We start from the raw sequence: 23,100 nt of genomic DNA, 5'->3' as shown, positions 1-23,100 counted from the left end.
GGGTTTGGCCAGGGGCTGTGAGAGTTACCAATCTCTAGATGATTTGACTTAGGGAAAGCAGATGGTTATGGCTGAACCAAGATTGGGGACAGTGTTCAATCACTGGTATTTATTAAGTATTTAAGTGCACACAGAGCACTGTACTAAGTGCTTGGGCGACGACGATACAGTGGAGTTGGTAGACGTGATCCCTGCCCATTAAGCGCTTACAGTCTAGGTGGGGAGTAGCTTGAGAGTTTGGTGGGGGTTTTTGTGCAAGAGAACTGAAAGCTTGAACCGCCAGGGCCTCTCAAATTAGCCAAATTGCTAAGAGCTATTTGTAGAAGCTTTATGGAGGGTAAATTCTGGGAAGTCGGAGTTCTCTTGCTGAATCTCATTCCGTCCAGGCACAGATCGTTACAAATCTGACCAGTTTCTCAAGCCAGATGCTACCGGCTTGCTTTCTGTGTTTCACTTGTCTCGTGCCAGTGAGATTGTCAAAGGTTGTTTCTCCTTTGGGGCTCTAAGCCGCTGTCTAGGTTGAGGTTTTTCTGGTCAGCAGGAGATGCCCTCGTTCTGGCTCAGCTGTGGATGCCGGAAAAGGAAGAAGCCAACCTAATTTGGGCATCGTTGCCCCTTTCGACTCATCCAGCTGGTTGCCTTGTTTGTTTGACCGTGCCATCGGTTTCCCAGCTCCTGGAAATAGCCCTCTGATGTCCAGTTGATGGAAGCCGTCCTTGGAATCAGAGGGCTTTGGGGCAATTCTTGAGATGAATTTGCTCCCTTCCTTCCCCTGGGCCCTTAGCAGAGATCCAGAGTTGGCTTGGTTCCAGCTTCATGAATGGATGGCCATAAATGTCCAGATGAAGATGAGAAGCAGTGTGACCTAGTAGACGGAGCATGGGTTTGAGAGTTCCAAAGGACCTGGATTCTAATCCTGGCTCCGCCACGTGTCTGTTGTGTGACCTTAGACAAGTCGCTTCACTTCTCTATGCCTCAGTGACCTCATCTGTAAAATGGAGATTAAGACTGTGAGTCCCATGTGGGACGTGGACTGTGCCCAACCCGATTAGCTGATATCCTAAAAAAACCCAACTCCTTCCTTGACCCTACGGCTCCCTCCAGTTTTTGCCCCCTCTCCCTCCTGTCATTCCTCTCCAAAATCCTTGAGCGAGCTCTTTGCACCTGCCGCCTCAAGTTCCTCTCCTCCAGTTAGTACAGGGCTTGGCACATAGTGAGTGTTTAACAATTTCATCATGCACTTTCTCTCCACCGATAGTCCAATCTGGATAGGGGCAAAACCCTCAGACCATTTCCAGCCTCGATCTGCGCTTCCCAGAGTCAGGGCAGACCGCGCCGGCCTCCAGGAAGTAGCTGAGGGGGAGAAGAGTCAAAGCAGCACAGGCCTAGGCACGTTCCCTGATGCATTTGGGACATCATTGCCCGGGAATCTTCGTCTGGAATCACTGCTTTCCCTGGTATTCATCCCTGGGGCCTATAGTGCTGACTGACCAGCCCTGCCTCAGGTCCACTTCCTCCCCAGCACTGGCTGTTTATAAGTCTTTTCCATCTGGAGATCAAATATGCAAAAAGAGATTAGCCGTGGGGTTGGGTGAGATGGGGAAGAAAATCCCAAGCTCTGTCTTCGTCGGAAAGCTTGCCTGTCCGGCTTCCTCTGACCTTTGGAGTGGGACGGGGGCTGGGCAAGGAGACTACGGTTCAGAGGTTGGAGCAGCCGTACCGTGCCGGCAGTATCCCGCGGGCCTGTCAGCTCTGTCTGTTTGCCTCTGCTTTGGTTGGTGGGGGAGGTGGAGAACGTCGCCATGGAGACCATTAAGCAGCCCGGCGTAGCCCAGGTTCGCCAAGGAAACTAGGCCACGGGTTTGCAGGGCCGCGCCGCACTCTGAAAGTGTTTGGCAGGGCCTGTGGGAGGTGGAGATCCTGCTCCATTTTCTCTGATTCCCCTCCCCCCTCAGTGAGTCAGCTGCTGTTCTTGCCAGGGATATGCAGGCTGGAATCCTCTCAGAGCAATATTTCTAGGCCCTGCGTGAATCACCTCAGCACCCTGCTTCTTCCTACGAGCAAAAAACACCCAGATGGGTTGGTTCGAGCCCCTCCCCGTCTCACACTCCGAGTCCGGGGCGCCGCCGCTCTCCCGCCTTCACTCCGGTACGGGGGACGTGGCATGAGCCCTCCAAATTCCTGTCCCGTCCCAGAGTGGTTCCGGTCCCGCCAGGGTTTCCGCTGTTGCCGTGGAGTTCCAGGACTCTTCCATCCCGCGCTCTCCCCGACCGCCTCCCGCATCTCCATCTTCCTGCCGCCCTAGGGTGGGAGGGGCGGGAGGGCAGGCAACCCCCGACCCAGCCCGTGACAGGGACTCTGCCCACAGGAATGGGGTGTGACCCGCCTGACCTTCGAATACGACTCGGAGCCCTTCGGGAAGGAGCGGGACGCTGCCATCGTCAAGATGGCCAAGGAAGCTGGCGTGGAGGTGGTGACGGAGAATTCTCACACGCTCTATGACCTGGACAGGTGAGGGTTCTGGTGACGAGCTGCCCTCGAGGTAGGTCGGGGGCACTCAGGCGAGCCCCCCAAGCAGGTTGCAGGGTGGTCCAGAGGAAAGGTGGGAAAGGCAGAGCGGCTGTGGATATCGGGTGCGTTGCCTTTCCCTCCGGAGGACGGGAGGACCGGCGGCCGCCGTAGGGCTAAGCAGATCTTTAAAAACGCTCCCCCTCTGAGAGCTCCACTGGGCAGCAGAGAGGCACTTCAGGTTCAGGGCCAGCCTCCCGAGAAGCAGCCTGGCTTAGCGGAAAGAGCGCGGGCTTGGGAGGCAGAGGTGGTGGGTTCTAATCCCGACTCCGCCTTTTGCCCAGCTGTGTGCCGTCGGGCAAGTCACTTAACTTCTCTGTGAGCCCCACATGGGACAACCTGATAAGCGCGTTATCTACCCCAGCGCTTAGAACGGTGCTGGGCACACAGTAAGAGCTTAACAAATACCATGATTATTATCATCATGAGGGCCGAGAGGCATCTACTCCCAGCTCACACTTCCCCGAGGCTGTCGAGGCCGTGGCACAGTCCCGTCTGATCGCCTCTCTTCCCTGCTCCGAGCCTGTCCGCCTCACCCTTAGCTCTGCCCTCATAGGCCACTTGCTGCTCCATCCCTCTGTCCATCTGGGCTTCCAGGCCACACTACTCACCTTGTCCCCTAACAGGCCAAGGCTGAATGCTTTCGCAAGCTGCCACTAAACTCATCCTCCACCAACCAACCCCCCCCCCCCCCCGCAGAGAAGCAGCGTGGCTCAGTGGAAAGAGCCCGGGCTTGGGAGTCCGAGGTCATGGGTTCGAATCCCGGCCCCGCCACTTGTCACCTGGGCGACCGTGGGCGAGTCACTTCACTTCTCTGGGCCTCAGTTCCCTCATCTGTAAAATGGGGATTAACCGTGAGCCTCACGTGGGACAACCTGATCACCCTGCATCTACCCCGGCGCTTAGAACAGTGCCCGGCACATAGTAAGCGCTTAACAAATACCAACATTATTATTATTATTAAATGAGAAGCAGCGTGGCTCAGTGGATAGAACACGGGAGCCAGAAGAACCTGAGTTCTAGTCCCGGCCCTGCCCCTGTCTGCTGCGTGACCGTGGACCAGTCACTTCTCTGAGCCTCAGTTACCTCATCTGTGAAATGGGGATTAGCAGCGTGAGCCCCATGTGAAACAGGGACTGTGTCCAACGTGATGAACCTATCTGCCACGGTGCTTGGAACATAGTGCCTAACGAGTATCATGATGATGATGATTATAACTATTATCAGTATGATTTAGTGCAATTGGAGGAGGAGAAACTCCCTCCCTCCCTCCTTTCGCCTCCCTCCATCCCTCTGCCTCCCCCGTCCCTCCCTCCTCATGGCTGGGAGCTCCTCTCCTCCCTGCTGCTGCTGCAGAGCCCGACGGGTAAGCGGCCGGTAGACGTACCTACTGGAGGCCGCTGGCAAGCCAGGTCCCGCAGCCTCACATGTGAGCGAGGCCAGCGGGAGAGAGACGCCAGGCGTGGAGCTCCTCCCCTTGGCCGCGTGCCAGAGGAAGGGGAGAGGCAGAGGGACCAGCTCCACCTCGTAGTCTTTCCCGCGCAGCAAAAAAAACCAAAAAAAGGATGAAGAGCTTAATCCCTCAGCCCTGCTGTGAGCTGATGCTTGGCCGCAGAGGTCACCGAGAGCTCAGCCGTGTGGCCCGGAGCCTTCCTCCGGGATTTATACAACCGGACCGTCCGCGGCTGGCCATCGGTTCGCTCGTTCCCTTCCCCCCCCCCCCCCCCCGGCGGCCGAGCTGCCCTGAGTGACCTCCTCCCACAGCGGGACGTCCCTCAAGCTTAAGCCATCCCAGAATTCCCTCCTGCTCCAAGAGCCGTATTCTCTGCAGATCTATCTGGGTCAAGATGGCTCCAGGCATGGAGCCACACTGCCTCCCGACCCTCAGGCCTTCCGTGGGGGGGTCAGGGATGGAGGCAGAGAGAGAGTAGAGGCCTTCCCGGGGGCTGCCGTCTGCCTGCGGGACCGGCTGAATAATAATCATAACGTTGGTATTTGTTAAGCGCTTACTACGTGCAGAGCGCCGTTCTGAGCGCCGGGGTGGATACAGGGGAATGAGGTTGTCCCACGTGAGGCTCGCAGTCTTCATCCCCATTTTCCAGATGAGGGAACTGAGGCCCAGAGAAGTGAAGTGACTCGCCCACAGTCACACAGCTGACAAAGCGGCGGAGCCGGGATTCGAACCCACGACCTCTGACTCCCAAGCCCGGGCTCTTCCCACTGGGCCACGCTGCTTCTCGCTGAAGACTCCCTCCTCCAGCTGTGAGCAGGTGGGGGTTGGGTGCCCTCAGGTTCTGCCAGCTGCCCCGGACCCCACCCCTACAGGAGCAAGTCTCCCCCCGACTGACGGCGGGGAGGCCCACGGGGGTTCCGATGCACTAGATGGGGGACCCGCTGGTTGCGAGTCGGAGATGGTCACGTCCTCGTATGACCGCGGAACAATTAGGAGAAAGGAGCCAGGGAGCTAATCCCTGCTACTGCTGCTCTGCTCGGAAACCTGGGGAAACCACCTCAGTTTCCCTCACTGCAGACTGGGTGTACTCCATTTTTTGGCCCCCTTTCTCTCCTGGCAACGTTCGGTGGGCAAATAGTGTTTATTGAGCGCTTACTACGTGCAGAGCACTGTACTAAGCGCTTAGAATGTACAATTCGGCAACAGATAGAGACGATCCCTGCCCATCGACGGGCAAAATGAGGCCGGGGGGAGAAGGGATGGTGTTCTGGAAAGGAAGGTGCCACAGGAGGTTCCCAGGTAGGGCACCCTCGCCGGGGCCACGGTGCTCGAGGGTTCGCGTTGGCTGTGCTTCGGGTCTCCAGAATCATCGAGCTGAATGGCCAGAAGCCACCCCTGACCTACAAGCGCTTCCAGGCCATCATCAGCCGCATGGAGCTGCCCAAGAAGCCGGTGAGCTGCGTGACGAGCCAGCAGATGGAGGGCTGCAAAGCGGAGATCCAGGACAACCACGACGACACCTACGGCGTGCCGTCCCTGGAAGAACTGGGTGGGTGGCCCAGCTAGAGGGCCGCGACTCATTCCCTCCTCTGCCCCTCACCTCCCCACTTCCGAAGCCCGGCCCCCTCCGCAGCGGCTTCTCTGAGCGTAGTCGCCCCCCGGAGAAGTTGGCACCTCCTCGTCGGGGAACTGCCCGGCGACTCCCCAGGGCCCGTGGGCTCTGCTGGTCTCCTTTAGTGTCTCTGGGGTCCTGGGATGGAGCAGAAGAACCGTCAGTACTGCCCAAGCCTGATCGCAGGTTAATTGACCACAGACGTGTCTTCTTCTGTGTTTTTACCCCAGAGAAGTGAGCCTCTCTCCCTCCCCGTTCCATGATTCCTCTCGGCCGATCTTGGATAGAGCGGGTCCAGGCTGGTCTACGGAAGGCCCTGCCTCGGGGGGTGATGTTGGCCTTCGGGGAGGGAGGGAGAGGGTCGACGGCTGGTGACAGGCTGACACGGGAGGATAGATGGGGATGTGTGTGACGGTTTCTTGAACCTCCTATTTCAAACACCTCCATCTGGCCCCAGAGAGACCGCACAGTGATGAGCCGAAGGGCTCCGGCACCTTGCTGGAGCGGCCCAGACTCCGGGCTTGTGACCCACCTGTCCCCCTACAGGATTCCCCACAGACGGTCTCGGCCCGGCCGTTTGGCAAGGAGGAGAAACCGAAGCCCTGGCCCGGCTAGACAAGCACTTGGAAAGGAAGGTGAGATGCCCTGCGAGCCAGGGGAGGCCGATAAAGCGATACCAGGTACAATAACACATCGGGTTTTCTGAGAGAATCAAGCGGGCTCTGGCCCCCTGCGCTCATCGCCTTGGCATAGGCTAAGCTCAGACGAATCTGGGCTGGGCAGCAGAAATTTTAGCTTATGCCGGTCTCCTCTGGGGTCTCTCTCTCTCTCCAGGGCTTCGTTAAACTCCGGGCCACGCTCCTGACCCAGTGCAGGGAGCCTGGAGAGTTCCCGGCAGCCGGAGAAGGGAAACTACTTGCACTGCACTGTATCAAGAGCCAGCATGGTTTAAACATAATAATAATAATAAGGATGATGATGATAATGTCGGTATCTGTTAAGCGCTTACTATGTGCAGAGCACTGTTCTAAGCGCTGGGGTAGACATAGGGGAATCAGGATGTCCCACCTGGGGCTCACCGTCTTAATCCCCATTTTACAGATGAGGTAACTGAGGCCCAGAGAAGTTAAGTGACTTGCCCGCAGTCAGCTGACAAGTGGCAGAGCCGGCATTCGAACTCATGACCTCTGACTCCAAAGCCCGTGCTCTTTCCACTGAGCCACACTGCTTCTCTAATAAATATGATGGTATCTATTAAGCACTTACTATGTGCCGAGCCCTGTTCTAAGGGCTGGGGTAGTTACAGGGTAATCAGATTGTCCCACACGGGGCTCACAGTCTTAATCCCCATTTTGCAGGTGAGGGAACTGAGGCCCAGAGAGGTTAAGTGACTTGCCCAAGATCACACAGCAGATAAGCGGTAGAGCCGGGATTAGAACCCATGACCCCTGACTCCCCCCAAGCCTGGGCTCTGTCCACTAAGCCCCGCTGCTCCTGATGATGGTATTTAAGCGCTTACTATGTGCCAAGAACTGTTCTCAGCACTGGTGTAGCTGCAGGGTCATCAGGTTGTCCCACGTGGGACTCGCAGTCCTAATCCCCATTTTACAGATGAGGTAACTGAGGCACAGAGAAGTTAAGTGACTTGCCCGAAGTCACACGGCTGAGCAGAGCCGGGATTGGAACCCACGACCTCCGACTCCCAAGCCCGGGCTCTTACCGCTAAGCTTCATGCCCCCGGGTCTCGGAACCAGCTTGAAGTGGGGCCGGACGGTGGCCCATTTCAGGCCCCCGGCAGGGCTGAGACTAGCACCGAGTCCTGGGTACCGGGGGAGCGGCCGTCTCCCGACTAGAGCAGAGAGAGAGAACGGTCTGTTTCTCCCACCCCGGCCCCGGAAACGTCACTACGGACTCTCGGGATCAAGTAGGAGCGGGGCAGAGGCCTAGGCAGCAGAGGAGAGAAGAGGGTCGCAGGAACCAGAGACAAGTCGGGGAAACTGGAAAAAAAATCACGGGAATGAAAATGATGTTGGTATTCGTTAAGCGCTTACTATGTGCAGAGCACTGTTCTAAGCGCTGGGGTAGATGTAGGGTCATCAGGTTGTCCCACGTGAGGCTCACAGTTAACCCTCATTTTACAGATGAGGTAACTGAGGCACAGAGAGGTGAAGTGACTTGCCCACAGTCACCCGGCTAACTAGTGGCGGAGCCGGGATTCGAACCCTTGACCTCTGACTCCCAAGCCCAGGCTCTTTCCACCGAGCCACGCGAGGAGATACCGTTGGACGGACGTGGAGGATGGAAGGCCCGAGGCAGGGGACTAATTCACCCAGTTTCAGGGTTGGGGATACGAGTGGAGTGTGGAGAAAAGGAAGGCAGAGAGAAATCTAGGTAAGGCGTCAGAAAAGTAGTCCTGGGAAGGATATTGGAATAATTGGTTTCCCAGGGAAAGGATTGGGATTTAGCTCCCTGCTAAATGAGGGGTTGCTGGCCATCTGGTGGCCGGACCAAGAAGAGCTGTGCTGGCATTGTTTTTCCTGGGAATTCAGTGGTGCTCACTATGTGCAAAGCACTGTACTGAGCGCTCAGGAGAGTACAATAAAAGAGTCAGGGGTTAGGGGGGGGTTTAAATGGTATTTGTTAAGCCCTTACTATGTGACTGACACTGTTCTAAGCATGAGAAGCAGCGTGGCTCAGTGGAAAGAGCCTGGGCTTCGGAGTCAGAGGTCACGGGTTCGACTCCCGGCTCCGCCGCCTGTCAGCCGTGTGACTGTGGGCAAGTCACTTCACTTCTCTGCGCCTCAGTTCCCTCATGCGTAAAATGGGGATTCAAAGTGCGTGAGCCCCACGTGGGACAACCTGATCGCCCGGTATCTCCCCCCGAGCGCTTAGAACAGTGCTCGGCACCTAGTAAGCGCTTAACAAATCCCAACATTATTATTGTTATCCCCTCCCACGAGGAACATACAGTCGAGAAGACAGGAAGGGAAAAGGGCAGGATTACTTAACTAACAGGGGTCACCTAAAATGAACGAGAAGCAGCGTGGCTCAGTGGAAGGAGCCCGGGCTTGGGAGTCACAGGTCATGGGTTCGAATCCCGGCTCTGCCACTTGTCAGTTGTGTGACTGTGGGCAAGTCACTTAACTTCTCTGGGCCTCAGTTAGCCCATCTGCAAAATGGGAATGAAGACTTTGAGCCTCACATGGGACAACCTGTTGACCTTGCATCTACCTCAGCGCTTAGAACAGTGCTCTGCACATAGTAAGCGCTGTACAAATACCAACATTATCATTATTATTATGAGTAAAGGACAGGCACTGTTATGAACTGAATATTATTTAAGCTACCCAGAATATGGTAAGGGCTTAGTATATCCTAATCAAAGAAAAGAATATGATAGAATCAATAATCTAGCCAATTGGCTCACCCAAGACCGGGTAGTTTACGGGCCCAAAATTAAGAGGAAGACTTTCGTGATTAGAAAAAGCAGGATATGATTTCAAAATGATGCCAGGGAGAGGAAAAAGAGACAGAATATAAAAAAGTGCCCTGGAAAGTAGAATCGTTTGAAACATAAAACAGTTCAAATTTGGTCATCTTATGAAATTGTAAAACATTATACTTACTCTCCCATGGGTGGAACTCCGGCCAGGAGCCCCAAGACAGCGTGGGCCCTTGTTCTCTGCCCGAGTAAAGGGAGGCAGTGAGCTTCCTTGGAACCTTTTCCTGCTCCCTGACCCCTCGCCCACCTCTCGCCCCTTCCCTCTTCTCCCAGGCCTGGGTGGCCAATTATGAGAGGCCGAGGATGAACGCCAACTCTCTGCTGGCCAGCCCCACCGGACTCAGCCCCTACCTTCGCTTCGGTTGCCTCTCCTGCCGCCTCTTCTACTACCGCCTCTGGGACCTGTACAAGAAGGTAACTAGACCCCCACCCCCCCACCCCTCTTTGCCCTCCCCTTTCCCCGCCCCCCCAAACACACACTCTTTCCAATTGTCCCAGGGCTATTTGGGCTTTTCTTCCTGTTCAGATTTACTTGTTCTTCTCAGGGGTGGGGTAGAAAGCAGAGCTCCTTCCCCTCTCTGGGTCAGTTGTAATAATAATAATGATGGCGTTTGTGAAGCGCTTACTACGTGCCAAGCACTGTTTTAAGCGCTGGGGGACATACAAGGGAATCAGGTTGTCCCAGGTGGGGCTCACATTCTTAATTCCCTTTTTACAGATGAGGTACCTGAGGCACAGAGAAGTTAAGTGACTTGCCCGAAGTCACACAGCTGACAGGGGCCGGAGCTGGGATTAGAACCCACGACCTCTGACTCCCAAGCCCGTGCTCTGGTTATCTCCGCCTTAAGTTGCGAAGGTACTTGGGTGACTTGCCCAAGTCACCCAGGCCAGTTCTAAACCAGGAAACAAATCCAAGGTTATTGCGGGAGGCTTAGAAGTAAATTTAAAAATACAGGCAATAACCTAAATTAATTAAATTGGCCTTTTTCAGAGATAGGGTTGGGGTCCAGGGTTTATGAGCCCACCCATCCCAATCTTATAGAATCTCAAGTGGTTAAATGTCATTTTCTTGAAGCAGCAAAGAAGAAGAGTCGCATCCAGACTTTCCTAGTTTAGGCTGAGGTTCGGGCTGCTTTCGGGACAGGCTTAGCCTAATCTAAATGCAGTGGATGCCTTATTTTTTACACACATTTTAGTTGAAAAGAGCACAGTAGGGCTGAAGAAGTGACTCTGAGGCCCAGAGGTGGCTTGTCGACGGGGGTAACCCAGTCACGGCAATCCTGGTCAACCCCTCTCTCGCTTTGCTGACTTCAGCCACGTGGCCGCTCGGCGGGGTGTCAGCCAGCATTCTGGGCCCCTCGCTCAAGTAGAAGTTGGCAGTCAAGCACACCTTATGGGCACGTGGTGCCACCATCTTGAATTTTGGGGAGCGGGGGAAACCCAAGAATCCGGGGGGTGCCAAATCCAGAATGGCTTCCATCTATCTCTGGAGTCCAGGGACTAACGCCGGGCATCGGTGCTGCTCGAGCTGACCGGTGAGAGTTAAATGCCCCTCTGCGACTCGTCTCCCTCCAGGTGAAACGGAACAGCACGCCTCCACTCTCCCTGTACGGGCAGCTGCTCTGGCGGGAGTTTTTCTACACGGCAGCCACCAACAACCCCAGGTTCGATCGGATGGAAGGGAACCCCATCTGCATCCAGATCCCCTGGGACCGCAACCCGGAAGCCCTGGCCAAGTGGGCAGAGGGCAAGACGGGCTTCCCCTGGATTGACGCCATCATGACCCAGCTGAGGCAGGAGGGCTGGATCCACCATCTGGCCAGGCACGCCGTGGCCTGCTTCCTCACCCGAGGGGACCTCTGGGTCAGCTGGGAGAGCGGCGTCCGGGTGAGTCTCCCCCCGGATCCGAGCCGGGATGGGCAGACTTGGCCGGGAGCCAGGCGGGAGGCTTGTCGTGGGCCGGCGGTATGGTGGTATTGTGCTCTCCCAAGCGCTTAGTACGGCGATTGATTGATTGAAGTCAGCCGGGAGGAACGTGCCAGGGTGGGTGTCTCCGGGCTCCCGGGCGGGAGAGCTCCTTTTATATGGCTCCCCGCCAGCCCTTTAGCAGACCGCTTTTTTTGATCTGCCCTCTACGTGAGCCGGGGAAGATTTGCCCGTGAAAAAGCGGAGCGGCAGGCCTGTCGGGTGCCGACTCCCCGGTCTCTGCCCTCCGCAGGTGTTCGACGAGCTGCTGCTGGATGCGGACTTCAGCGTGAACGCGGGCAGTTGGATGTGGTTGTCCTGCAGCGCTTTCTTCCAACAGTTTTTCCACTGCTATTGCCCCGTGGGCTTCGGCCGGCGCACCGACCCCAGCGGAGACTTCATCAGGTGGGCACGCGGGCCCAGCCCCTCCTGGAAAGACTCCTCTCTCGAGCTCGAGCCCCAGACTCCCCAGCCCTGGTCTTCCCCCCTTCCCGTTTTAATTTTTTTAAATGGTATTTGTTAAGTGTTTACTATGTGCCAGGAACCGTCCCAAGCACTGGGATCAATACGAGGTAATTGGGTTGGACAAAGTCCACGCCTTACGTGGGGCTCACAGTCTTAATCCCCATTCTATAGGTGAGGTAACCGAGGCACAGAGAAGTTACTAATAATGATGGTGTTCGTTAAGCGCTTACTATGTGCCAAGCACTGTTCTAAGCGCTGGGGTAGATGCAGGGTAATCGAGTTGGTCCACATGGGGCTAACACTTTTAATCCCCATTTTACAGATGAGCTAACCGAGGCACAGAGAAGTGAAGTGACCTGCCAAAGGTCACGCAGCAGACAAGTGGCGGAGGTGGGATTAGAACCCACGTCCTCTGACTCCCAAGCCCGGGCTCTTTCCACTAAGCCACGTTGCTTCTCTTAACTTCTTGGGCAAGTTAAGTGGCTTTCCCAAGGTCACCCAGCATATGCGAGGCAGATTAGATTAGAACCCAGGTCCTTCTGACTCCCAGACCTGTGCTCTACTCATGAGGCCACGCTGTTTCTCTCCTGCTCTTTCCTTGAAGGAGGTATCTTCCAAGTAGCCTTCCCAACTGACTTCTCTCCCCATCTTATTCTCCTTCCCTTTGGTATCGCCTGTTGCATTTGGGTTTGTACCCTTTAAGCTCTTTGATAGTCACCCTTCCCCAGCCCCACAGTACTTAGGTACTTATATCCGTATGCTCTGCTGTTTTCCCTGTCTGTGATTTATTTTAAATATCTGTCTCATCACTAGACTGTAAGCTCCTCCAGGACAGGGATCGTGCCTGCCGACTCTGTTGTATTGTTCTCTCCCAAGAGCTTCGTACAGTGCTCTGCACACAGTAAGCACTCAACAAATCCCATTGATCGACTGACCGATGTCAAGCGGGGACTCGGGCTGGGGCTGCGAGAGGCAAGGCCTCCCCGAAGGGCGCCCTAAGGCTCTGGCTTGGGGGTCAGTCGGTCAGTTGTGGTAATGATAATTATGGTATTTGTTAAGCGCTTACTATGTGCCAAGCACTGTTCTAAGCACTAGGGTAGATACAAGGTAATCAGGTTATCCCACGTGGGGCTCACAGTCTTCATCCCCATTTTACAGATGAGGGAACTGAGGCCCAGAGAAGTGAAGCGAATTGCCCAAGGTCCCACAGTTGACAATAATGATGTTGGTATTTGTTAAGCGCTTACTATGTGCAGAGCACTGTTCTGAGCGCTGGGGGAGATGCAGGGTAATCAGGTTGTCCCACGTGAGGCTCGCAGTTAATCCCCATTTTACAGATGAGGGAACTGAGGCACAGAGAAGTGAAGTGACTCGCCCACAGTCACCCAGCTGACAAGTGGCAGATGCGGGATCCGAACCCACGACCTCTGATTCCCAAGCCCGGGCTCTTTCCACTGAGCCATGCTGCCGCTCTAAGCCAGTAGTCAGTCATATTTATTGAGCGTTTACTGTGTGCGGAGCACTGTACTGACCGTTCGGGAGAGTACCGTATAACAATAAACCGTCACGTTCCTTGCCCACAAGGAGCGTATAGGCTAGAGGGGGAGACTGACATTAATATAAATAAATAAATTACAGATATGTACGTAAGTGTTGTGGGGCTGGGACGGGGGATGGATAAAGGGAGCAAGTCAGGGTGGGAGTGGGAGAAACGGAGAGGAGGGCTTAGTCAAGAAAGGCCTTTTGGAGGAGATGTGACTTCAGTAAGGCTTTGAAAGGTGCGAGAGCGGTTGCCTCGTGGAAGTAATTGTCTGTTGGGTTTTAGGCGGTACCTGCCCAAACTGAAGGCGTTCCCCTCGCGCTACATCTACGAGCCCTGGAACGCCCCTGAGTCGGTTCAGAAGGCGGCCAAGTGCGTCATCGGGGTCGACTACCCCCGGCCCATCGTCAACCATGCCGAGACCAGCCGGCTCAACATCGAGCGCATGAAGCAGATCTATCAGCAGCTCTCCCGCTACCGGGGTCTCTGTGAGTAGCGGCGAGAGCGCGGGCCTCCCCGCCCCCTCCCCAGCGACCCAGGAGACAGGCAGCCCCTCCCCAACTCTCTCCCAGTCACGAGGAAACCTTTGCCTTTCGTTCGTTCGTTCAGTTGTATTTATCGAGCGCTCGCTGTGTGCGAAGCACCGTACTGAGCTCTTGGAGAGTGCAGTAGAACAGTAAACAGCCACATTCCCTGCCCACCACGAGCTTACAGTTTTGCTGCCACTCTCGCCAATCTTCCCCGTCTCGGGATCTTTCCTCTCGGTTCCCTAGGCCCAAGTCCTCGGACTCAGCCGGGCCGGTGGGGGCCGAGGCCCTCCCTGGGCGGAAGCCCCTCGTCCCAGGTGCCGCCCCACCTCTTCCTGCCGCTCTCGAGTCCCGTCGAGAAGCCCGTCTTCCTGATTTTCCTCCTCCTCCTTTTGTCCTCCCCTAGGCTTACTGGCCTCCGTCCCCTCCTGTGTGGAAGACCTCAGTAGTGCGGCGGCAGAGTCCGGCCTGGGCCAGGCCAGTGGCAGCAACATCAGCACAGGTGGGTGGCCACCCTCGGCCTGGGCACCGAGCCCTCAGGGAGGGCCCCCGGGGGGTGGGGATGGAGGTCAGTGCGTTTACGGCTCAGGCGGGGAAGGTCTGTTCCTGAAACTATTGCCCCAGTGGGCCCCGCTCGGGGATTCATGGGCCGACGCAGCGGCGGGGCATAACAGACAGTCAGAAGGGGTCAGGGGCTCGTAAGCCTCCAACCGGGTTAGGATGATCTCTCAGAAAGCATCTTAAAGAAGCAGCCCCCTAGAGAGAGGAGCAGAAGACCCGCTGGACCTCCCGTGGGATTGGCCTTGCCCTCCTAGAAGCCCCAAAAGCCCCTCGGACCGGCACTCCTCCAGTCACGCACCCACTCCGACCGGTCCCCAGGTGCCTCCGAGTCCCGGACTCACCCTGACCCTCCCGTTCCCTACAGCCCCCAGGCCGCCGCCGCCGCCCTACGGCCCCGCTTCGCCCAAGCGCAAGCTGGAAGCGGCCGAGGGACTGCCCGGCGAAGAGCTCTGCAAACGACCCAAAGTGGCGGGGCGGCCCGGCCCAGAGCCGCCCGGCGAGGACGCTTGAGGGTGAGTGGAGCCACCCTGGAGCGGCTTCTGGGGGCCGAGTCGGGACGACTGCGGGGCTGGGGGCACCGGCCTCCTCTGGGACGCGAGACAGAGGAGCCGGAGCTGGTTAAGAGTCGTGCCGGGCTCTGAGGGGAAACCCGGAACCTTCTCCTCATGGCTCGTCCGGGCAGAGTAGGTGCCCGAAGCTCGGGGCACGTTAACTGGGTCACCCTCTAGGAGCCCAATTGGGCCGTTCTCTCTTTGACGGTCGGGATGCCTTTTTCTCTAGCTGCTTCTTTCCCCTGGGAAAAAGAAAACGCAAACACGGACACACACGCACCACTTTCCACTCTTCAAAAGAGTGCTGAGAGGTTGCCCAGTTGGAGCACGGGCATAAGCAACCTGGGAAACACTTCCCGGGGCCAACGGGAAAACGGGATCGTCCCTCTCGATTTCCCCAACGGACTTCTGTTCTTCTGATAGACAGCAGGGGGCAGTACCGATTCTTCGGAAGAAACGACTCTGTAATAATAATAACGTTGGCATTTGTTAAGCGCTTCCTCTGTGCAGAGCACTGTTCTAAGCGCTGGGGGAGATACAGGGTCATCGGGTGGTCCCACGTGAGGCTCACCGTCTTCATCCCCATTTTACAGATGAGGTAACAGGCCCAGAGAAGTGAAGTGACTTGCCCACAGTCACGCAGCTGACGAGTGGCTGAGGCGGCATTCGAACCCATGACCGCTGACTCCCAAGCCCGGGCTCTTTCCACTGAGCCACGCTGCTTCAAATGCACAACTGGCTCCCTTTGCTGGCCCATGCCCCAGGGAGCCCAAGTTTCTCCCTTTCCCCGACTAATAGCCATCCGCAAGCCCAGGCCAGCTTCCGTCAGCTGGGGAGGCCGATCTCCCATCCCCCCCCCCCCACACTTTTTATTTCGTATCTCTTATGCACGAGCTGCCCATCACTCCCCCCAGGATTCCGCTCTAAAGAGCCTCCGGGTAGCCCCGGTCGACTCCATATTGAGATTTAGGGAGGACCCTCCCCAGTGGGAGATGGGTCTGGTTCCGATCTTGTCTTTTTGTCATCACCGTTAGCCCTTTCTCTTTTGTCGGCCCTAGTGCGCTGATATGGTTTATATTGTACCCTCTGGGGCTCCAAAGTAAGGGTCAGAGTGGTGAGTTCAGTTCTTCCTTCCCAAGGCTTGCCAGGGGAAGGGGAGGGGAAGAGCCCCCTCTCCCCTGTCAGTCAGTCATTAAACTCCCAAGGATTTAGGTCTTTCCTTCATTTCTCTTGTTAATGACAGACTGAAAGGAGTCCCCCGATGCCCGCCCCGCCCCTCAGCTGAAGAATGGCTGAGATTGATTTTCTGCCTGTCCTTTGTTAGAGGGCTTTTTCCCTAGTGCCAGACCCCCAGCTGGGCTTCCCCTCCCTTTAGTGCTTCCTTCCTCTCTCTGCCTGCAAGCCCTTGTCTGATTTCCCCAGCCCTCTATTCCTGCAGATGTTAAGAGTACAGTACCAACACCAGATTATATACAATGCCCGCCTTCTGTGGCACACAGAGTGTGACTAGTGCAGGCCCTCTGCCTGTAGTAATAAGAAGAAGAATTAATACTTTCTATATGCCAAGCACCGGGGTAGATGGATAATCAGATCGAGCACCATCCCCATCCCAAGTGGGGTCACCGTCTAAGGAAGAGGGAGGACAGATATCTAGTCCCCGTTTTACAGGTGAGGAAAATGAGGCACAGAGAAGTGCAGTGACTTGCCCAAGGTCACGCAGCAGGCAAGTGGTAGAACCTGTATTGCTGCCAGGGACGGAGTGCTGTCCTTCTGCCGTCTGTCCTGCCCTACTGGGTGGGTGGGCTGGTGGTCCGTGCAGTTTTCTAGTTTGGTGGGTGCTTTGTTCCACTTTAATGAGGCTGGGGAGGGTAGTAATGCCCTAATGTGGAGCATTCCAGGGCTGTCTACTTAAAGGGGACCTCTGCGAGCCCACTGAGGCGGCTCAAAAGTAATCCGCCCATCTATAGTAGGGCGATTCATCTTTCTTCCGCTCCCACCTCCCGTTGATCCACGTCGCACAGTGCCTAAATTTAGAGAAGTCACAAGCCCTAGTGGAAAGAGTGCAGGCCTGGGAGTCAGAGGATTCGGGTTCTAATCCTGGTTCTGCCACTTATGTGCTCTATGACCTTGGACAAGTCACTTAACTTTTTGGTGCCTCGGTTACCTCATCTGCGAAATGGGACTAAACCCCCGTTTTCTCTCCCCACCCCACCTCTGAGATTGTGAGGCTCACGTGGGACGGGGACTGTGTCCAAGCTGTTTATCAAGTAATCACTTACCGAGTACCATAATTATTATTCATTTCCCTAAGTGACATTTTTCCCCCGTCCAGGCATTCCAGTTCGAGTAGGTGGAATTTCACTTAAATCCCATCTAAGGGGCCGACAGCTCTTTCCTCCCTTTAGCTGCCTCACTTTGGGGCAGTTCCCTTTGTGGGCCAAACACGATGAATCAGACTTGTTTGAGACCAGTCTGCCCGTTCCATGGGCGTATCACCTTGGGCCTCAGATTAGTCAGACCCATTTTCAGTCTCTCTGTTGGTTTAGGAGTAAAGGGATTACAGCAGTTCCCTCTTCTAATAATTAACTGGGGTATTTGTTGAGCTCTTAATGTGTGCCGAGCACTGTCCTAGGCACTTGGGGTGCCCAAGGTCACCCATCAGGCAAGTGGCAGAGCCAGGATAAGAGCCCAGGTCTTCTGGCTCCCAGGCCTGTGCCTTTTCCACTAGGCCACACTTCTTCTCTTCCAATTTTTTCCTTGTAGCCCAGCCTAAAGCGTAAAGCTGGGTTAGGATTGCAGCCCAGGGTTGGGCTTTCCCTTCCCGGTTTCCCTTCCCGGCTCTTCTGAAGAGACTGGGCCAGCGTGGCTCCGTGTCCCAGTTTGTGATGCCCCGGGGGCGTCTCGGGGACCCGGCCTGCCAGTTCAGCCAACTCCTGATCCTCGATCTGGACACCTTGCGGCCCGCAGTCCTGTCGGGGTTGGGTTCCTGGCTGGAAATGCCTACTAAATGTTTCCTTTCTGCGTTTGTTTTTCCCTTCCAGCTGAAGTGGCTCAGAGCTTCATGAAGGAAGAGTGGGTGCTGGGGCGGCAGCCATGGCAGCAGAGTCATTGACCTTTAAAAGGGACAATCACCGAAGAGGCAGACAAATGGCAGGAGGCCTGGAGCGGGAGAGTGTGTGTGAGAGGCGGCTGGGGGATGAAGAGGAGGGGGCTGGGGGGAGACGGGAAGGGAGGGGTGTGTGTGGGTGGGTGCATGGGTGTGTTTGTGTGTGAGAGAGAGATTGGAAATGCTATACCCCGGCTCTGTGGGGAAGCTAATCCTCAAGAGCCAGCCACCAACCTGAATAGAAATGGAGACACCCTCCATGGAGACGTCCACCCTTTACTGAGATTCTCACACTTCTCTCCCTTCCTCATCCCTCCCTCTGAACTCTAATAGTGATGATGATAATAATAATCGTGATGGTATTTGTGAGTGCTTACTATGTGGCAAGCACTGTTCTAAGCGCTGGGGTAGTTACAAGATAATCAGGTTGGACACAGCCCCCGTCCCACATGGGGCTCACAATCTTAATCCCCGTTCTAAAGATGCGGTAACTGCGGCGCAGAGAAGTTAAAAGACTTGCTGCCCAGCAGGCAAGTGGCAGAGGCAAGGTTAGAACCCAGGCCTACAGTAGAGCAAAGAGTAGAGAGCAGAACCTGAGGGTCTCTGGCTACCCAGGAGGCCACCCCCCCCGCCCCGGCTTCCTGTGGGATGCGGAAATCCAAGCAGCCCAGGCCACTGGCTGGCATTTTAACTAAACTGAGAGGTCAAGAGCCCCTTTCCCTGCCCCTGCCCGCCTCACACCTACGTTCTTCACCAGAGACCTCAAGGTGCTCTCCCTGGACATCTGGGGCCGAGTGTGAATCTCCTGTGTCCAAATGACGTCTCTGAAAATATCGGGCCAGGATGGGGCAAAAGCGTGCCATCAGAGCAATAAGCCACAGCATCCGGCTTAGAGGGAGGGAGTGGGGCTGGGGAAATCCAGGGAGCCCAGCAGGAGACCGAGTTCCAGCCGTTATCCCTTCTCTGGGTCTTCCCCACGGAGGCAGATTTCGCCACCGGGGACTCCTGGCTACGGCTGCCGACGGAGAAAGCGGGCCCGGCCTGGGCGGTTCGACGGCTTGGGGACGGCTGGCTCCTCCCAGCCGTTGCTGAGGCACCTGTCGCCATGGCCTCGGTCACCGAGCTGGGAGACTGTATCCGGTCCTGGTGGGTGGTAGCTGGTACCCGTTGGGGAGTCGGGGGTGGTGGGGGCCTTCCCCCTAGCAAACCAGCACCCCTGGAAACTGCAAGAGCAAAGCTTCCTGGGAGAGAGAGGCTCATTCTGGCCCCCAAGTCCCTCCTGTTGACTCTTTCCTCCCAGGACTGTGCCTTCTCTTCTCTCCTCATCCTCTCCTCCTCTCTCCCTCCTCCCATCCACACCCCACTCCCTCCCAAGAAAAAAAGCAATAGACATACCCCGTGGCCTGCCTGACAGGGCCAGCAACCACTGCTCAATGAGTGAGGCTCCAAACAGAACGAGCTGCAGTTGGGCCAACCTTAGTCTTCCTTCCTTCCGCCCTCTAGTCTGTGCTGAAGGTGTAGGGGAGGGGGTGTTTTTGAAAACTGTATAACTCCAAGTGCGCTCCGTTCCTGGAAGGGCTTTGTCAAAGCCCTGCTGGTCTGACCTTCCCAAACCTCTCTTTCATTTCCGTTCCCACCTCGTTCACTGGCCTCGGTCCTGTGGCCTGCACTGGGACCATTCCCTGGGATCCAGGTCCAGTTCTGAACCCAACAGCTGTCAAGGAGATGGGCTTCTTCATGGCCTCGGATATGAATTTCCCTTGTCTTACTCCATCTCGAGTCACGCACCTGTCTCTCTCTTCAATCAGTGGTGCCTATTGAGCACTTTCTGCCCGCTTGGGAGAGTACAATTCAGTAGAGTTGGTATGCACGATCCCTACCCACAGAGGGGCTCACGAAGAAGTGGGGCTAGATTGAGAGCTAAATTGTCTTCGAGGAGCTTTTGGTCTCCTCTCCTGCCCCCTCAGATTGCAAAAATGAAATGTGCCTAGGGTGTGTGAGAGGCTAAAAGCTGTAGTAGGGAATAGAAAGAGTGGATGTCCCTGCCCCTTCAGCTTTTGGCCAGTAGCTTGAATCCTAGCCACTTTTTAGAGCGGAGCCCAGCGTGGTCCGCGTCTAGAGACCACAGCTGGGAGGACAAGCGTGCGTGTGCCCGTGGCTTCCGAGCGGTGGAAAGGAGAGGAGCCGGTGCCTTCCATCGGCCTGTCGGACAAGAGTGAAGTCTCTGTGTTCCTTTCACGTCCGTGGATCGTTTTCATCTCCCTGTCCACCTCAAAGAATCCTGGCTCCCAAATCTAGTTAAGGCCAGAGCAACTCAGCCAGATAAACCAAGCAGCCCTACCCCCACCCCACCCCCCCGCTTCACTGTCTCCGGCATCCAGGCCCACGTCTTAGGTGTAAGTGGCAGATTCTGCCAAGGTGGCACTTATTCTCTGGCCACGGTCCACTGGTCCAGCTGGTGCGGGGAGACCAGGCCCTGGCCCAGGCCAGTCAGCAGCCTTTCCAAGGCTGGCTTTGCTCCACTTCTCTTCCCAGGTCAGAGAGGGCCCTGTCCCTCTCTTGTGGGCATGGGCAGCAGCAGGGGAAATGTATTTTGTCCACTGAAAGAGATTTGAGAAATCGATTCCTGTTGTTTGAAAGCCAGGGTGTTTCTCCAAGGTCGTGCCTGTCGATACGTCCGTGTTTTATAAATGTCCAGCCCCTCCTGGGCCTGGCTCTGCCGTGGTCTGGATTGTGGGCGGCCGTCGGGAGTATGGCATGGTGTAAGCTGATAGGGCTGAGGGAGGCCCGAGGCTGAGCGGACTCCAAGAACGGCCCGGAGGTTAAAGGAGGGAGGCAAGGAGCAGCCCCCAAGGTGACGCAGAGAGACTGGGGAGCTGCTCTCCCACGGAGAAGAGGCCCTGTGATTTCTGGCTTCTGAGCCTTAGCTGAGCGCCTACACCCATGGTCCCCAGCGGCCCAGCTGAGGCCCTGAGTAGCTCTGGCTCTCTCCGGCCACACCACCTGCCAGAGGTTCTTTCACAGAGGTACCGGTGCCCCTAGGCCGGGTTCTGGCTCTGTCGTGCGTCGGGGCGGCCCTTCCACCATGGGCCGCGATGGGGCTGCTGTCATCCCAGCCCCGTGGGTGCTGGATACCTGGCAACCCTGCCCCAATTTCGGGGTTTGGGGGCTGTGTCCCCTCCCTGGTGCCCAGGTAAAGCCAGGGTCCCAACTCACTGGGTCGCCACTGCCTAGAATGGTCATCGGGCGTCCTGGTGTCGTGCCCCGAGGGGCACTCACCCTTTCGGGGCTGGCGCGCACGTCCCCAAGAAGGTGGAAGCTTTTCTCATTTTGGAGCCCCTCACTCGCCCCATCCCAATTTTCTTATGGTTCATTCATTCAGTAGTATTTACTGAGCGCTTACTATGTGCAGAGCACTGTACTAAGCCCTTGGAACGTACCGTCTCGGTAACAGAGACGGTCCCTGCCCAGCGACGGGCTTACGGTCTAATCGGGGGAAACACAGACAAGAACGATGGCAATAAATAGAATCAAGGGGAAGAACATCCCATTAAAACAATAGCAAATAAATGGAATCAGGGTGATGTACATCTCATTAACAAAATAAATGGGGTAATGATTCTTCTTCTTCTTATGGTTCTTTGCCAGTCGGGGGATCAGCCCTCTCCCCACGGCCCCTCATTTAGCGGTAGCCTTCACTGGAAAGAAGCAGCTGCTCCCAGTCACGGGCTTGACCCACTGCCCGGGGCCTGAGGACCGTGAGATGGGAAGAGGAGTAATGCCTCGCCTCTCGCTTTTGCTCCCACTCAGAGCTGGGGAGGTGGCGGAAGGGGGCTGGGCCGGGCCAGGTGGCAAGTCCCAGGGCCAGAGGCCTTGACTGGAGAGGCTGAGGGAGCCCGGCCGCCACAGCCGCACCGCCGCCCCCTCCCAGGACTCAGCGGCCCGGGCAGTCGCAGCTGGCCGGGGAGGATGTGCCTTAGCTCCAGGTCCAAACAGTAGCCGGGACGGCAGCTGTGGCCCGAAGCTCGGTCGACCGTATTTATTGAGCGTTCGCTGTGGGCAGAGCACTGTACCAAGCCCTTGGGAGAGTACCATATAACAATAACGGCCACAGCCCCTGCCCACCGTGAGCTTATAGGCTAGAGCGGGGAGGCGACGTATTAGTGTAAATTTGAAAAGTCACAGGTAAGTACATACGTGCCGGAAAGGCCTCAAGGCTCCCAGGCCTGGGTTATCGTCGCCGGTGGTGGGAAAGGCATCTGGGTACCCCGTCGGCCCCAGGATTAGACGGGCGGGGCCTCGGGAGCGCTTCCCGGAGAGGGAGGGGGGGGGGGAGAGAGAAAACAGCTCAGCCTCTTGCTCGTGGGCACGTTGATCTGCCAGCCCGATCTGTGCTGGAAAAGGATTTTCCCTAGAGCTACGGTCTGCCACTCTCAGTTGAGCTCCAAGCCGGGCCCCCGACAACCTCGGCGTTTCCTGGGATTCGGTTACCACGGCCGCGGTCTGAGGGGCTTCGGGAATCTCTAATCCGGGGCCTCGTTAGGTCGGGGTAGGAGGCTCTCAGAGCTGGGGAGAGGAGGCCGGGGTGGGGTGGGGGGCTTCTTTCCAGCATTCGAGCCCTGCTGCGGCTAAGCAGATAAAAACCCCGTGTGCCAGATCTACAATGGGCTCGCCCAACTCGTGCAGACGTGTGCGGGAGAAGAGGGGGAGGGGACCAGAGGGCCGGACCGTGGCTGCTCTCCCTCCTTCCCCAGGTGACTGTCTCTTCGGCCAGACCCGTGCCCGGGTCGCCGTGGGCGGTGACCGAGCTCCCCGCTTCCCCGTCTCGGGAGCAGGTCGGGGCCCAAGTGTCCCCTGGGGCCGAGGAAGTCGCTGCCACCTGAACCCGGGCGGCGCGTCTCGGAGGAGAGAATCTGGATGGAAGGGAGCCGCGGCTATCACGGGGTGGGGAAGGGCCCCTCGGCACGTGGCCTGAATTGAACAGCAGCCTCGGCTGTCTTCCCTCACCGAGCCCAAGGGTTTAACTATCGCTGTCCTTGAGAAGCCAAGGAGTTGGGCGGGTGGAGGAGGGGAGGAGACAGGAAGGAGAGGGCAGCGGCGAGTGGCTAGACTAATCTTACGGCGCTGTTTCCACCCTCCACCGGGCCGCGGACCTTATCCTCGTCCAATTGTCGATGAGCCCCGAAGCCTGCACGGCAGAAGCTCCCCAAGGGCGGGGATCGGGTCTCACTCGCTAAGCAGCGTGGCCTA

General features: G+C 56.6%; 1 protein-coding gene across 1 annotated transcript in view; it reads left to right on the top strand.

The window, feature by feature from the left end:
• The window catches only part of CRY2 (cryptochrome circadian regulator 2), a 29,923-nt gene extending 11,978 nt beyond the window's left edge, over nucleotides 1-17,945 (top strand). Inside the window, exons 3-12 of the mRNA XM_007668038.2 lie at nucleotides 2,369-2,511; nucleotides 5,386-5,570; nucleotides 6,180-6,268; nucleotides 9,409-9,549; nucleotides 10,711-11,022; nucleotides 11,354-11,505; nucleotides 13,391-13,593; nucleotides 14,039-14,134; nucleotides 14,558-14,705; nucleotides 17,786-17,945. Coding sequence (XP_007666228.2) covers nucleotides 2,369-2,511; nucleotides 5,386-5,570; nucleotides 6,180-6,268; nucleotides 9,409-9,549; nucleotides 10,711-11,022; nucleotides 11,354-11,505; nucleotides 13,391-13,593; nucleotides 14,039-14,134; nucleotides 14,558-14,703 — 1,467 coding nt within the window. The 3' untranslated portion in view covers nucleotides 14,704-14,705; nucleotides 17,786-17,945. The remainder of the gene's footprint in view (nucleotides 1-2,368; nucleotides 2,512-5,385; nucleotides 5,571-6,179; nucleotides 6,269-9,408; nucleotides 9,550-10,710; nucleotides 11,023-11,353; nucleotides 11,506-13,390; nucleotides 13,594-14,038; nucleotides 14,135-14,557; nucleotides 14,706-17,785) is intronic.
• Nucleotides 17,946-23,100: the final 5,155 nt, after the last annotated feature.

The sequence above is a fragment of the Ornithorhynchus anatinus genome, chromosome 3 (assembly GCF_004115215.2).
Source record: "Ornithorhynchus anatinus isolate Pmale09 chromosome 3, mOrnAna1.pri.v4, whole genome shotgun sequence".
Lineage (NCBI taxonomy): Eukaryota > Metazoa > Chordata > Mammalia > Monotremata > Ornithorhynchidae > Ornithorhynchus > Ornithorhynchus anatinus.
This window is presented reverse-complemented; position numbering and strand designations above follow the sequence as displayed.